We start from the raw sequence: 16,691 nt of genomic DNA, 5'->3' as shown, positions 1-16,691 counted from the left end.
CAGCATACTATCTGAATCTCCGATTTCAGTACGAGAGTGGAATTGGTATGGATGATGAACTTCTTCATGCTCTGCGTAATGTTATTTATAAGATGGAGTCTGATCCAGAAGTCACCGCGTCATGTATAAAAGAGGTAACTATGATTTAGTAACATATGTAAATATATCGGATCTTATATTATTGACATACTACAACAAGCTTCTTTCCACAGACCAAATTATTTAGAGAGGGCAGCCACAGCTTTGGACAGCGACCAGCTGTCGTGAGCAAGACAACTATGAATTCAGGTACAATACAAATCTGCAAGACACCTCTGCATCTGAATTATCTTCAACTATGAGGCCATCATATATGTAAAATTTAATTATCTTCAATATTTTTGCAGCTGAATGGTGGATTCATTTTGGCGGATCCGCAAAAAATCTTAAGCGGATAGCGCTATCCGGATCCTCTCCCAAACGGTCTCCTCGAGTGGCTGTGAGCGCAACTGGTCCGCTTTCGGCCTCATCCACAGCAAACAGAGGAACCGTTTGGCACAAAAGCGCCTCAACGACCTAGTTTATGTGCACTACAATCTGCGGTTGAGGCTAAAATGCATTCAGGAGAAAGTGGAGCTCAAGTATGCAGATCCCATCTATAGAACTTTTACAGATGATGATGATAATCCTATGCTCGACTGGCTTGCGGCCCAGCAGCAGGAGCCCGAGCTTGATGAGCCAGGATTGTCTCGACGACCAGCCAGCATCATAGCCACCGAGGCTATGGTCGATCCACAGCAATGGGCTGAGCGCAACATTCCACGCACTCCTATAGCTGATATGACGTGGCTAGAGAGGAGCCAGTCATCGCATGACTGGTACGACGCTTCCGTTCAGAGAGATGATCCTCTCATGTGAGGATGAGGACGCTCTAGTACCCAGTCGACTTGATCAGGAGGACGTCAATCCCAGCAAAGAAGAAGAAAAAAGGAAAGGGCCCCAATGGAGAGTGTCGAGGAGGAGACTTGGACCAACAGCGATGAAGGTTCTGGTGGTGATGGATCTACTAGCTATGGAGGAAGTGGAGGACAGTATGGTACTACTTATGAGATACAGCCGGATGGAGGTTTTTGATACACCGGTGAGTCTTAGTTTACGCATGCTACACAAGATACGGACCACGGTAGGCCGTCTGATATAGGCCGGTCGGATACCATTGCATATCGAAAAAGAGCTCCTCGAGGTCGTTCAAGAGGCCAGGATGCAGCTGCAGATGACCTCCCATGTGGAGTCGGATCCATTGATGTATCAAGTTCCGAGTCTTCTTATTATCTGCGGCCTCAGCCAGCCTATGGATATGGTGCATCGGAGTCATCTTCCGGTGGCTACTACCCTGCACAGACCGGAGGGTCTTACGGATCGGATTTTGGTGCCGGCATATTCAGATGGGTCCCTTATCAAGACACCTCTCAGAGCCAGAGCTTCAGCGAGAGATCCGAGAGTTCTTATGACCCAACGTGCATTCCTCGAGGATTGAGCATACAAGACTATAATGCCGCTTAGTTAGAGGGATGGGTTGATCTGCCTCCATATTATGCTGATGATCCAGATATTGACGAGAAGCATTGCCACTCGATCCGATTTTTGATATCCGAGAGTGCTTTAAATGTATGTAATTGATTGTATCTTAATTTGAAAATATTTTATGTTCTTCATCTCATTATTTGAATCATTTGGAAGTAATAAGTTGTATCATCTAGTTTTAACCTTAAACCTAAACATAAAAACATCAAAAAAATATCCAAAAGTGAAAGAACTCAAAAAAAAAAAAAAACGACGATGGGGTTGAAACCAGGCCGAATGTGCCCTATCGGTACGGTATCGGCTCGGTTCGGCACCGGTACCGTACCGTTACCGGAGCCGACCGGTACGTCGGTACGATCGGTACCACAAATCTTGGTCTGATCCCTGTTCTGCAATTGTAAAGGACAGTTAGCTTATCTAGTAGGTAATCTCCAGTGTACTATTGCTTATTTTTATGAGCTAACTGTGGCTTGGAATTGAACAGGAATGTCTTGTAGATTTTTCTACAATATAGGGACACCAGCATCGGTTGATCATACCACAGTACTTGAGCAAAAGAAATATGACTCATTTTTTTGAGCAAACTCATCAAAGTGAATTGCTTTTCTTTAGTATTCATGAGGCTCATCTTCATAAATTCTTTGTTATGTAGGGACACCAGCATCGGTTGATCATACCACAGTACTTGATGCTTCTGAAATTGGCACTGGAGGTACTACGAACTGTTTGGCAGTTCCAATATATTCTCAGAAATTGAAAATTCTAGATTGTACATATACTTTTGGATAATCATTTGCATTGTTTCAGGAAGATTGCCAAATTTATCTGGCTATGTAGAAATTGCAGATCATATGTTTAATAGGAACTCTGTGTTGGTTACATGAGTTTACTTTTTTAAATTCCTTAAGGGATTGTTGTTGCTCAATTTGATTGTGGATCATGCAATATATCTTTCAATTAATGTTCTTTTTTGTTTGGATTCACTATTATTTTCTCTACTTAATTGCTATCCAATGTAATGCAGTATCCATTTGAATAAATTTATTTATTTTTTTAATGGAAAGCATATATGGCCACAATATAATTGTATGTTTCCTTTGAAATTTGAATAAAATTTCACCAAAGGAATGTAAAGCCTAACTAATTTGTTGGAAGAAAAGGGCTGCTTAATTGTTCAATTCTATTCTATTTGCTTAAATGCAACATGATATACCCCACTTTTAACTGTTTTATGCTTACCTTTGTGCTCAAGCTAGTGCTTACCTTTGTGCTCAAGCTAGTGCAAACCTTTGGTTTAATGCATATGTGGGATTAAAGATCTTACGAACTATACTCTTATGCTGACAATCTGTAGGGCACATTCATTTAAGAGGTGGTTTGTTCCTGCTACTTCAATTGCACCAGAATTGAAGTTGCAGAGAAGTTGGAGATGCAGCATTTCGTGTCTCAGGTGTTATATTTGGTTCATGTGGTTGAGTTGGCAAAAACTACTAATTTCTGTTTGGTTGCTTGCCATTGTAGTCATAGCATTCCAAGTTTACTCACTAGAAGTCAGTTGCTAGAGGTCACTGAAGTGCAAGATTGAGGTCCTAAGGGTGTTGGGGTCAAGAGGCAATGAGAACTCTGTGGGTGGGACGAGGGGCTGTAGGAAGTCGCCCACTCATCCACTGCTAAACTGCTGCATTTTGACTTGGAGATGTTTTAGTTGTGTCATCTTGCTGCAAATCCCCTTCTCTGCGAGTCTTCTTGCTGCAAGTTAGATGACTTGCAGGGAACCGAACACTGCAAATGATCCACCTGCAAGTCTGCCTGCAACTATTCGACTTGTAGGCAGGTATGCTTGCATATTAGACTTGTAAACAAGATTCGTTGTCTCGATATCAGACTCCATATTGGTGCCACACTAGCATAGTATCGGTACGGTGCGGTACGTGATTTTTTTTGGCGTACCGAGTGTCGGTACGCCACCGGTACTAGTACCGGTTCTGAACCAGTATAGTACGCGCAGTACCGTTTGGTTCGGTATGGTCTCGATACGCCACCGGTACTAGTACTGGTTCTGAACTAGTATGGTACGCGCAGTACCGTCTGGTTCGGTATGGTACGGCATACCATGCTTGTAAATGATAGTTTGAAGTTCCAATTTGCAACTTAGCATATTGTACCGTACGTATCAGTTTTCCTTTAAAATTCAACCCAATTAAATAGGACATGGCTTTGAAGTATTCATGAAGCCTCTATGCAATTTTTTGTTATTGGTCTTGGGATGTCTATTATTTGTTATAAAAGGTTTCCTACCTTCCAATAATATTTGCAATTATATCTCCATTCTCCACTCATTTTTAAGATTTTTGGAAATTCTATATCCAATATACCTGCATTTGGAGTAAAAATTACATGGTAATCATCACACAGAAGAAAACACAAAGAAGAGAGAAAACTGAAGGAAGAGAGGAGGGATCTCATTTGGGGTGGATATCCGCGGAGGTTCATTCAGTCCATGTTTCCAACTCCAATCGATTGATGATCAACTTCTTTAAGAAATGCAGAACACCTAAGTACTGCCACTTCAATGAGAGTGATTGTCTTACACATGATGACATCTTTCAAGGTGGCGCCTAAAAATCCTATGTGAGTTATCCAGTCATATAAAGCATGTCAAATGATGAAATGGATCCATTGTATATATATCCTATGTTGCATGGACTTCAGTATGACAGTCAAGGGGTGGTTATATATGTCAGTTTCTGGTTATCCTAATCTCTAAGGCTATATTTGGATGAATAGAGTTCAACTCAAGAACTTGGATCACTTGATTCTCTGAAACTGGGATATCATGTTTTCTAGAATTTGTAACGTTTGTGTTGTTTGACTGGCCCTTAGAAATCACATTATTATTCTCATTTTCCAATTGACATTTGTTTAGCTACATAAATTGAATGTAAAATCAAACTTCATGGAACTAAGCAAATAAGTTTGTAAAAAACTTGCTTCAAAAGTTTGCCCAACTTCAGGATCCAAATATCATCAGATCAATGGACTAATTATTGGATAAAATTGCATTATTTGCACATATGCTACAAGTAAAATTGAAAAATTCATGCCTTTCAGCATTTTGGAAGTTGTTGGCATGACCATATAAGGTGAACCCTCCTTCCAATTCTGTCTGTCTTGTATGTTGTGGATCTTAGAGGTAAGAAAAGGATGGCCTATTGCACGAGGCTCCTGCTATTACAGGTCTGGGGAGGGTTAGATGCACCTAGCCTTACTCCTGCATGTGTAGAGGTTGTTTCCTCGTATCGCCTCTAACCTATTCCATTGCCCTAAATCATGGGACAACCTCTCACTGTTTCCATGGAAAAATCGGGACAGTCTTGTCCCACGGGATTTAAAACCATGGTGGTATATTAGGAGGTTGTGGCTTTGTTAGAATGAGAGGAAGAGAAGGCACTTTAGATCGCGTTTGGGAGAGAGGGTTGGGTGGTGGGTTAGGTTTTGAGGTAGATGGCTGCTATAGAGAAGTTGGAGGGAACTATGGGTCAAGGATGTAGAAAGAGAGGGATGAGAGAGAGTTAGACAAATGTATCTCACCTAATTTAGTATGGAGGGAGATAGTGCTTCGTGGATGGAACATAGTGGCGAAGTGGGAGGTGTTTATATTGTTGGAGTAGAGGGGAAACAGATTGTAGTTTTTTTTTCCGTGCAATACCTATATTTAGCTGAACTTTAATGTCTATTCTGATTATAATTTTGCAAACTACTATTTTGGCTTAGTATTATATACATATAATTTTGAAATTCAAATTTTAGCTTACAAACATGTCATCTAGATTTGAGTCATATAAAATTATGAAATTTCTTGATTTCTTGGGGCACCTTGACATACTAAAGAATACCTTTTTTTGAACCTATGCTTGAGTGTCACACTCCTGCCCATGGTATGTCATACCAGCCCTACGGGGTATACTGTATCGTACTGGTTCGGTATCGGTTCCCAATACGGATGGCGTAACGATACTCGGTACGTCAAAAAAATTTTGTACCGTACCGTACCGACACTGTGCTAGTGCGGCACTAGTGCGGGGTCCGGTACTGAGACGTCGAACCTTGCCCCTACCCTTTCTAGGTGTTGGGCGTAGGTACTTTGGGGTTAACCAAAGAGTCCGTTAATATAATGTATACTCCAAGAACAATTTCATAGAAATATGATGACTTTGACAATACCCAAAAAATTATTAAATAACCAATTGACCATAAAAGCTTAAGCTAATATGGAAAGGGTCAACAATGTATATCAGGCTTAACAATCCCTCTCCTCATGTGTGGGCCAGACCATGTATGTGGAGGGGCAATGAGATAGATCAGAATGAGAATAACAAATAGTGAGGGATAATTAAATAAATAACTGAACTGGAGTGATTTGAGCTCATGAGTCATGACTTCCAGCAAAGCTATGCTTTGTCAGATATGACAAAATAACCAATAACCAATTGAATCCAAAAGCTTAAGCTGATAGAGAAAGGGTTAACAATATATATTTGGCTTAACAGAAACTTAGTAAGGATATTGGCTAAATGGTTATGTATTAGCAATATGGAGTAAATATCTATCTCTTTGTGCTTGGTCCACAAATGAATAGGAGATTGCTTACCATGTGTACAGTACAATGTGTGACAATATTCTTCACCAGACACTAAAATTAAATCGTATCTCTAGCAGCAATATTTTCACCTACATCAGCAAACAATTCAAAGTCGTGGAGTCACTTTTTACTCAGCTTTTGCATTGTATCTAAAAAAAAATCTTTATTTCTTTTCCTTATTACCATTTTTCTCTTTAGTGAATATGTGATATCCTCTAGTAAATAATTATTAATGGGAAGACAGTGCAATCAGCATTTGAACTTTGAAGGATCCTTATACTCAACTGGCTTATTCGCCTGTAAAAGACAACTTTATGATATCAGAATATATAATAAAATGTTTCCTAGTGTATTGCTATAGTGGGATTTATCAACTAAGTAACAGAATTCAGAGCAATTCATGTTTGGCTTGGTGATAGTCTGATAGTTGAGCTTAAGAACTAGTTTTGTACATCCCAGATCATTGAGGAAATCCTCTTGCTTACTGTCAACTTTTTTTTTTTGATCTCAAACAAGGATCGCCGAACTGGTAGGCGTATCGGTTCGAACCGGTACCAAACCAGTACCACCGTTTCGGCCTCCAAAGCCCAAAAAAATTTGACCTAGCCGGTATGGGCTGGTACCATTTTTCACCTCTGTACCGGATTGGTCAGGGACCGAACCGGTCCGGTACGGGCCGGTTCAACATACCATGATTTCAAAGTGTTTGACAAGATGATCTCCAAGCATGCACTTTCACTCAATTTCGCAGATGAGCGGGCCTCCTTTTAAATCCTTCACTAGCTTTGTTTGTTTCTATAGTATACTGGATTTTGCAGTCTTGCATTTTCTGAACTAACAAGACATAAAAATTTTTCAGGCAGGGAATATTACAAGATATCAAATGCAGAAAGAGAAGTACCTTGTAATACTCTGAACAGATATCAGAAGGCTGGACAAATCCTTGAAAATGGTGTAATTCATAAGGAGTATCTTCGGAGTAGTAAGTCCCCTGACTTATTACTGAAGTTCTCATGTTCAAAAGTGCTTACAGGGGCAAACAAAGCCCATCAAACATATTTATTGTTTACTTCTGGAAACCTGTACAGCATATTGGTTATGCTTGAATTTTAATCATGAAACTGCATATTACTTTGTAATTTACTCATTTGGTTAATCTAATGGAATTGACCAGCACTTAGATTTTTCTTGCTTGGAAATATTTGAGCTCATAGATAGTTTAATAGTTCTACATGACAGCCTATCATTACTCCTTGCCCTTTTTCTTTCTAAACCAGCAACTCACAAATTCTTAATTGCGTGCCAAATGTGTAGGTTTTTGTGGATAGGATCGTCAGTTGGTTAGTCTGTGTTAGGTGAAGTCACCCTTACTCTACCTTATTTAAGGCGCATGCTTAACATATCCTGTCCCATTTGGTAAAGGAACTTTCTTCGCATAACCCTACAATAGACACTGTAAGGGCCAACCCACCCGTTTCACTTATTGATGGTGAGTGAAGATTATTTGCTGGATTTCACTTGATTTATTTACATATCCTAAGTCAAATTGTAGTTCACTAAAGAGTTGTATTCTACTTTATGATGAATGAACTCTGAGCCATAAGAGTGAAATGGCTGATGGACTTAGAGGGCTTCCAACCCAACTTATTGACACCATTACAGTATTATAATTCCTTAAAATTGGATAATCTTCGAATAGATATGGATTATGTAAAGTGGAACTTTAATCCTTTATTTTTTCTAATGAATACAAGACGTGTGTCTGGTCAATATGATGCATCTTGCATGATTATTTACATTACACTGAGCCCTTTCCTAATCCATGTTATTCCATGAGTTGAACTCCATGAATGCTTGATTTCCTCTCTGGTAAGCAATCAGAATGTCTTGGTATCGGAAGACATGTCTGATGTCTCTATCTTGATGGTATAATGTTGTTTTGCACTACTTTTCTTCCTTTTAGAAGCATGCTAGTTCTTTCATATATAGTTCATACTCTTATTCCTGAAAATTTCATGCTATTACACTCCCCAAAAAATGATTATCATGCTATAGAGGATCTGAAATATTTATATTTATTTAACAAAATCAGATGCTCCAGTTCCACTTGCTACCAAAATATACCACTTGCAAGGAAACAATCATCTCCGCTTAGAACTTGGCCATCTATACCGTGAGGCATGTGCAGAACAGCATGGCGCTGATTCCCTAAGTCCAGAATCAATGCAGGACAAGGGTATGATGTCTATCGAAGTCTCATCTTCTAGTAAATTATTTCGCGAGGTTCACAGGGATGATGTTCCTCAAACGAAGGTCTGAAGCACCTTACCTTTATTTAGATTATTTTCTAAGAGTCTAGTTAGTAATTAGTTTTTTCCACTTAAGTGCTTCCAATGTTAAAAAAAAAAGTGGCCACCTAGTTGTGCCTATCTTCATGCTTATGCATCATGTTTATGGAAGATGAGATTAATTTATGAATTAATATTGAATGTTGCCAAATTATTACTTTTATTGACTTACTACATTTTATTTGATATCTTTTCATTTTCTGAATTGCACCCTTATTTACATTTCTGCTTCTATATATTTTATTTTTTTTGGTCATTTTTGAAATCTGGGTGCCACTTAGGCACCTGCCTAGGGTGGCCCCATGGCTGCTTATCTGCTGCCTATGGTCCTTTGAAACTGAGTGCTCCAATTCTCATTTCTAAATTCTAGCATCAAAATATGCAGTTTCTTCACAATGATGTATATCTACAGATGGATGAGCTCTCTCTCTCTCTCTCTCTCTCTCTCTCTCTATATATATATATATATATATATATATATATATATATGCAAACGTGTATATTAGTGTACAGAAGAAAAAATTTAGTAAACATACCTCATTGATCTTAGACCTCTTGAATGCCTGGCAGTGGGATTTTGTGACAAATAATGAATAAAAGTATTTTGCAATTGGTATGAGCTCCTCAACAGAAGGATCTGCAAATTCTTGAATCTCTGATGACTCCTTCGCAATGGATTTTATCAAACGAGACAGGAAAACTATAAAACTAACAATGTTATTTGGCCTTTTAAAAAGCATAGAGGCCTCCTCATCTTACTCTGCTTTTTAAATGCTCATTGGACTTCGTAGTCACATTCCTTCTCTCCTCTATGGTGCCTTTCCATGTAGCATTTCTTTTTCCAGCATTTTTTATGAAATAATTCAAACTTAAGAATAAACAAAACTAATTGACCTTGTTGTTTATTTCTTTTCTGCCTAAGAAATCTGTCTTCCCCCCCTTTTTCTTAACGTGGTAATCTTGGCCAGCATAAGTTCTTACAAATTACTCTGAAACCACTGTCTAGGTTTGTTACATCTTCCTTCTTTATTTTTTGATCCTTTAACAATATTTTATGCTCCTTTTTTTATTAAAATATTTCAAACAATCAAATGGTAGATTTCACCTAGTTCTTCATTAAAAAAACTATAAAATAATTAAGGGCTTGTTTGGAATCATTGTTGGTTCTGTGTTTTTGTTTCTCTACAATTTTGTGAAATAGCATATGGATATTGATGTTGAAAATAGCATTTGCACAAAACTTTTGCTATTCCTTACTTTTATTTTCACTCTTTCTTGAAAGCAATAAATATTTTCTACCAAAAGCTCTAAAGATTTTGCAAACAATTTTAAAAAACTAAAGGGTTTCATCATAGAACTTGTTTAGTCTGGTTCATTTTCTGCTTGGACTTTTGGAAAAAAAAAACGAAGGCAAAGCAATGGGGGCCCAAATAATTTGTTTGTGTTAGGGGGGGGGGGGGGGGTGCTTATCTCCATCGCTTAGATGACTCCATCTCTCTCTCCACATCTAGCCATGGAGTATCACCCCATGGCCATAAATACCCCACTATTAAATGAATTGAGCTGGAATCTTCAAATGTCTCCGCATCTCTATTTCTTCTGTTTTCATTATTAAGTTCCAGATCATAGCATGATCTAAAAACTATAAATAAGTAAAGAACATATCTGATGTACAGTGCAGTTTTTTTTCCTCTGTCCTCTTCATTACCTATTTTTATCACTTCTTTGTCATCTTTTTTAAGGATTGATAGCTAATATCCATTAATGCCTCATCAGATGCATCGCATTTGCCAACATTAGTATATGTTTAAGTACGGCCAAATCTGGAATTGCTGTTGAAAATCAGCAATGATTTGTTGACTACTAAACATTCTATATCATACTAATCCTAGGAAAGTAATATGGAATTCAAAAAGAAAACTCAAAATCAAGGTAGACCTTACTGGTTATTGACAACCAACCTCGAATTTATAACTACATATTTGCTTTTAAGCCAACAGTTTTAACTTTAAAAATTATTTTTTTCAATATGCAAACCTTCTAAGAAAAATCATAAGACTTTACCTTATGCATCAAGGCTTACACTTAGCTTTTTTAAACATAGTTCCCAGACTATCAAAGAAGTGAGCCTTATTCTCCTAAGCTAGTTCCATTTAGTTCCCATGACCGTTCATTGAACAGATTCACTTGGATGCACAAGACTTTCCATTTGGGCATGTTTAGTGATGAGCATTTATTTCATGCACGAAGTGTTTTGACTGGAAATATAAGAACACAAAATAGTTTTGGAACACCATAAAACATATAAAACACCAACAAATAAATTTGGAAAAAACCGAAAATATCCCTAAAAATCAATTGAAATTCTAACAGTTATAACTTTTAATTATTTTTTAAGATATCTAAAATTTATAAGGAAAATCATGAGGCTTTAGCCTCATTCTCCTTAGCTAGTTCGGTCTAGTTCCCCTGACCGTTCATGGAATGTATTCATTTGGATGCATAAGACTTTCCATTTGAACATGTTTAGTGATCAGCATTTATTTCATGCATGAAGTGTTTTGACTGATAAAAACTTGCAGGCTTGCATAACTTCTGATTGGTTATTTACAATTTGAGAAAGCATTGCTTGCTTATTCTGTATCACTGATTGTTTGGTAAAGTACATCGTGAACAGAAATTACATTTCCACTTTCTCACTTCGGAAACAGAGAGATATGTACTCCTCAGCTGCTGTTTGGAACCCTGATCAGGTTCTAGCACAAAGTTCAGAACTATTCTTGGGAAACTCAGGAGCATTACCATCAGCTGCAAGTTTTCCAAATCATTTCAGAGGGAACAGATTTTCGAAACCTGAAGTAGCTGCGGCTTCAGTGGGGGTCATGAAAGACAGATTTCATTCTGCACCATATTCATATACTGCAAAATCAGGTCGAAGAATTTTTTTCTCCTTTTTGTATAGATTCCTCAGTATTTCATGATGATGACAATGAATCTTTTACTATGAGTAAAATTTGTGAAATCAGGAAGGTGCATATAAAATTACATCTATTACGCAGTTATTGATGTTCCTCTTCCCAGCAACCCCATTCATTTTATCTGTGGAAGTTCAGTTGTGTAGCAAAATTTCACATTTTTCTCCATACAACACTGGACCCACAGGTGTCTAATTTGTTAGGCATAATGATAGAGTGAGAATCCTTTATTTGAAGAATGAAGTCCATTACTGATTCATGTCTAGGGAAGACTGTTCATATACCATTTCTCCTAATGATGAAAATAGCATACAAGAGCAAACTCATACCATATATATGTCATTGGTTAATGGCGAGAATTTTTTTTTTTTTGGAAAAAAAAAGGATAAAGAGAGGAGTGAAAAATTAGTAGGGCAAGAAAAAGAAAATGAAGACAAGGAAGATGCGAGAAGAAGAGAAGATAGAACTAAGTAAACTTTTATAATTTTATATACGCTCTGCAGTTGCATGAGCTTAAATTGTGTAACCAAGAAGATTGGTCCTTTATCCACCAACCAGCCTTTTCATTTCATGGTAATGTCCTCTTTTATCTAGAGATGTTGTGGCCTGGATTTTAAGAGCTGATAGCTGATGATGCTAGGCTGATAGCTGAACTTCAAACATTTTTCAACTTTCCAAGATCATGCATTATTCTTTAAAGTTGGACCAGATAGATGAGATAAAGCTTGATGATAATGACTATGTTATATGATATTTTATGAAGCATAGAAAGGAACTAAGCAACTAAATAGAACACAACTGATTCCTAAAACTTGAAGTTAAGTTTCATATCGGTTTCCTCCATGATGAGTACCATTATCTATCCAAGGAAAATGCAAGAATCTCAATGAAAATCAAGGTCTTAGGTCATGGTCCCTCTATGCTGGCCAGCACATATAGTTCTGGACTGGTGCCGGCGTGGGGATGCATGTGTGCAGAGGTAACCATGTGTTCTAGAGCATATAGAATGATATCAAATGGCAATCCAATTCCAGGCCTCAAACCACAAACCATATACCCTAAACCAGTACTGAGCCAAAAAGGTTCAAATGACTTTTTTCCCACTTTTTCATTGCCTTGTACAGGGATCAGTGGCTGTTTTATTGGATGCGGAGCACTTGGAAGAACCCTATCTCACGTTATACTAGTTACTATGTAGCCATACTATAGTTTTAAAACTACAACATAATTGTATAATAGGCTAATATCGTTACTTGTATGACAATATATATAGCTTTAAATTATTTGCTTAATGCATGGACCAACTCTTAGCAATATCAGAAAGGAATTTAAAGTAACCTATTTTTTAAATAAAATCCAACAAAATGCTCGTGCCTGCAGCATGCTGGTCTGTGCCAACTGTTGGCATGGTACAGCACGTGGCATGTGCAATGCTCATCCCTGGTCAGCATGGGCATGCACAGGCAGAACCAGCAGGGGGCAAGGGAAGAAAAGTCCCCCTAACCCCTCTATAAAGATAAGGAAAAATTTTAATTTGTCTTATTGGCATTCTTTTTTGGGCATCACTGTGCAAGACACGATAATAATTTTTATTAAATTTATAATTAGTGGTTAAAATAATAGATGTCTGCTTGCCTTCTATGTTAAGTTTTGAAGCATTCAAGTTGTTGGCGGGCCTGCTTATGTGTACAAGCAATTAGCCATAGTTGTATCTGAAGCATTTTCAGACATAAATATCAATCTTTAATGGTGTCTTCCCTATCAAAAGTTCATAACAACTATGGTTTTCTCAATAACTTATCCTTTTCGATTCTAATGATGATATTGTTTGAGGAAAGTTTTTGGTTCATGTAAATGGTGGAGAATTGTCAAAATGAAGTATGTATTGGATTGTTTAAGATGGAGAACTAGCGGAAAAAAAAAAAATCATGAATCGCTACCCCCCCCCCCCACACAAAAAAAAAAAAAAAAACAAACTATGCGCATGGCATGCAATAGCAAAAGCCTTGTGAAGTAATACATGTCAAAACATTTTGTCTTCTAAGGTTGAGGGACCTCTATTTTGATCTGAACTTAACAACTTACCCTAGAGAAAAACCTATAGAAAACTAAAAATGCTGCATAAAATTATATGGTATGATATATGGATGTGGTATGTTATATATTGGACAAAATTTCCTTTGCTTCATTTGGATTCCTTGAACTGCTTCCATGATGCTGATACAACTTTAGCAAAGGTTTGCTGTACATTAGTCACCTTGGTTGTCCGGGCTTGCCCAAAAGTTAGAATTACTTTTTTATTCTTCGTTGAGAAATGGGCATGATTCTAGAATCACCTTAGCAATTGAACATCTGCATATAGGAACTTCATGCCACTAATGACCTCAGCATATCTCATCCAGCATCATAAAATTCATTACTTGGAAAATGCCATTTCATATGGCTTTAAATTAATATCTAAAAGGTCAATATTATCTATGTACTTATTAGTTACCTGAGAAATAATTAGAATAAATATAAAATTTTATATTTATATCCTTTTTCATACATTTAATTATACTGAAACTAATTAAAAGAAGAAACGATAAGCATGCTGTTCATAAATAATGATAACTGCAGGCATATTCTCTTAGAGAGAAAAACATTGTAAAAATCACAAGTACCTTTATCCTAACCTAATGAATGGAATGATTGGTTAAGCCCTATGTCATGTTTAAATGCCAGGATCTTTAATTATTAAGGCAGCCTAACAACTACGATGCTTTAAAAAGTTACACTTTTAAATCGGTATTCAATTGATTACCTTAGTGCAGTAGTTTAGAATTACTGAAGATTCTGCATCACTTAACTTTTGAAAACTTTAAGGGATTGATATTAGTGACAAACTTTACAGCTTGATTCAGAGAGTTCTAAATTCATTTTTGACTTGGCTCAAGTCAAGGACAAACTACTGGAACTTGAAACACACAAATCATTTGAGTTGGACACGAACTTTATCTATTTAGTTTCTTTTACCTGTTGAGCTTCCCCAATATTGATGGACTAGGTTAAACTCCCCTGTCATGATTGACTTGGTCATACGCAGCTTCCCCAAGTTATCTGAGTTGCACAATATTTTGACTTGCTAGCTTTAGAAATAGATTCAGCTTGTCTGATTCACTAGCTGACTTGCCAAAATTGCCTTGCTCTTTTAATCCCGCAATCTTCTTAAATGATACTTTGCATTTTATCTGTAGTTTATCAGAAGATGTAAAATTTGGAGAGAGGTTGTGCTCTATATCTTGCTGAACAATCATCACTCAATGAACCATGACAAAACATCTAGTTCTTCCTGTAACATGATGAAGGGGATATGTCAGTAGTTCTTCATGATATATACTATTCATAATTGTAATCTTGTTGCTATTGTATAGAGGTTTTGCGCTTCAGAGCCAACTATAAGTTTCGTACCTTTTCTTTGAAACCTTTTTCTCAATATTTGCCCATCAGCAGCCATGTTACTCAATTTTCTGCCCAAGTTTCTCTCGTCTTGCAAATATTTATGCCTTTTTAAAATACATTTGCGGTAAATTTTCTTCCAGTATAACCCTCTTTAGAGGATTATTTCTCTGCCTATTATTTCAACACCCAGTTTAGTGGATGATGTCTTTCAGGACACTTTGTAGCATGAGTGAAAGACATCTTTTAATGTTGCCTGTATCTGTTTTATAGGTTTGCCCCTGGGAACAATGCAGAAGACGAATGGGCGTGTTTCTGTGGTTTAACCGTCCAGGACTGATTCTCACAAGGGAAGCGTGATTTTGTTGTACATCCTCCATCATAATAGTTGGATTAATGGTGGAACACATTAAAGTTGTTCTCTTTTCTTTGTTCTTTTTTGGCTATTGCATTATGATAGATTAATTTATTTCATTGACGATCTCTAGGATGCATTGGCTCATGCTTGTTGAATTGCCTGTATTCTATTTAATCAAATGTGGCCTCTCTCAGTGGAAATGCTGCAGCCCTCACATAGCTCAAAATGGTGATCCATTAGCAGCTATCAAGACTGGGCCATCAAGGTGTGAGAAATGGCTCACAAATCGGTGCTCCCTGCCTGGTGGAACTGATTCTTGCCCCTATGGGATATTTTTGGTTCTTAAATTATACAATTGTGCAGAGAAAGGTGGAATGGTGATTAAATCTGATATGATTCATAGGAGATTGACCTATAGATAGTTTTGTTGTGCATCCCTAGCAACATGTTTAGTATTTTATATGTTTGCATATAATTTCAATTGTTGGCATCATCAAGCATTCTATATCGGTGCCATCAAAAATTTTGAACCTCTGTTTTTTCTTTTTGAGAAAAAACATTAGGGAGTATCACCAGTAAGAATAATCTAGGTCAAACACTCAGGCAACAACAGCACCGATATCTGAACCTAGAACCTCTTCCTATATTGATTATGCAACCGCTGGACTGTCACCCAGGTGTAACGCATGAAGCAGCCCATTTTGTGCACATGAAAAGTTCTTCCAGTCATGTGGCATAAGGAGATTGGTGTAACTTGGTACGTAGGGTTTGGTTGAATAGGGCGTTACCGAGGCAGTGTTACATAGGCTCTAGGAACTTTTTGTGTGCCTTTCCATTGCCCAGTTTTTTAGAACAATCATATTTACTTCTATGCAATCCAATGTTTTTTCTTTATGCCTATTTGGGACAAACAGTTATGATGCCCTGTCTCCGATGTTGAAAAAAATGGCAGCAACCTAGCTAACAAGAGCATATCTGGCATTTGCATGGCCAGGTAACTTAGACTATCCAGCTACTTCTATCTCCCCCAGGGGAGGAGAATTTTAATTGTACGAGACTATTTATTTTCATAACATAATTAGTTTGCTTTGCTAAATGCATTCTGAAGAAAACTAGAAGATGTGATTCATGACTTTTAGAGGTTGATTACCTCGAGACAGAAATTGTGGCTTGAAATCAAGATGAACTATGTTGGAAATCTCTAAAATGGAGCAAACTGTAGATGAGTTGAGGAGTTTTATATCAGTTGCTTATTTACTTCAGGGAAAACTTTCCATACATGATGCAGGTTTGGTAGCTCAGAAATCAACCACTACAATTGTACCACAATTTTGAGTTATACAGGTGCTGTCATGTCATGTAGTAGG

At 37.4% G+C, this 16,691-nt stretch overlaps 1 protein-coding gene across 8 annotated transcripts in view; it reads left to right on the top strand.

The window, feature by feature from the left end:
- Positions 1-15,758, top strand: part of LOC103713978 — a 39,890-nt gene extending 24,132 nt beyond the window's left edge. For 2 of the 8 annotated variants that reach the window (XM_008801048.3, XM_008801043.3), the window contains 5 exons: positions 2,216-2,275; positions 7,065-7,187; positions 8,298-8,518; positions 11,265-11,484; positions 15,240-15,524. In XM_008801048.3, the coding sequence (XP_008799270.1) occupies positions 2,216-2,275; positions 7,065-7,187; positions 8,298-8,518; positions 11,265-11,484; positions 15,240-15,292 (677 nt within the window). In that variant the 3' untranslated portion in view covers positions 15,293-15,524. Of the gene's footprint in view, positions 1-2,215; positions 2,276-7,064; positions 7,188-8,297; positions 8,519-11,230; positions 11,485-15,239 lie in introns of all 8 variants that reach the window. The other 6 variants (XR_605135.4, XR_605134.4, XR_003386926.2 and 3 more) reach the window with 6 other exon arrangements.
- The last annotated feature ends 933 nt before the right edge of the window (positions 15,759-16,691 follow it).

This window comes from Phoenix dactylifera, chromosome 1 (assembly GCF_009389715.1).
Source record: "Phoenix dactylifera cultivar Barhee BC4 chromosome 1, palm_55x_up_171113_PBpolish2nd_filt_p, whole genome shotgun sequence".
Lineage (NCBI taxonomy): Eukaryota > Viridiplantae > Streptophyta > Magnoliopsida > Arecales > Arecaceae > Phoenix > Phoenix dactylifera.
The sequence above is the reverse complement of the archived record's forward strand: the minus strand, read 5'-3'. Positions and strand labels throughout refer to the sequence as shown.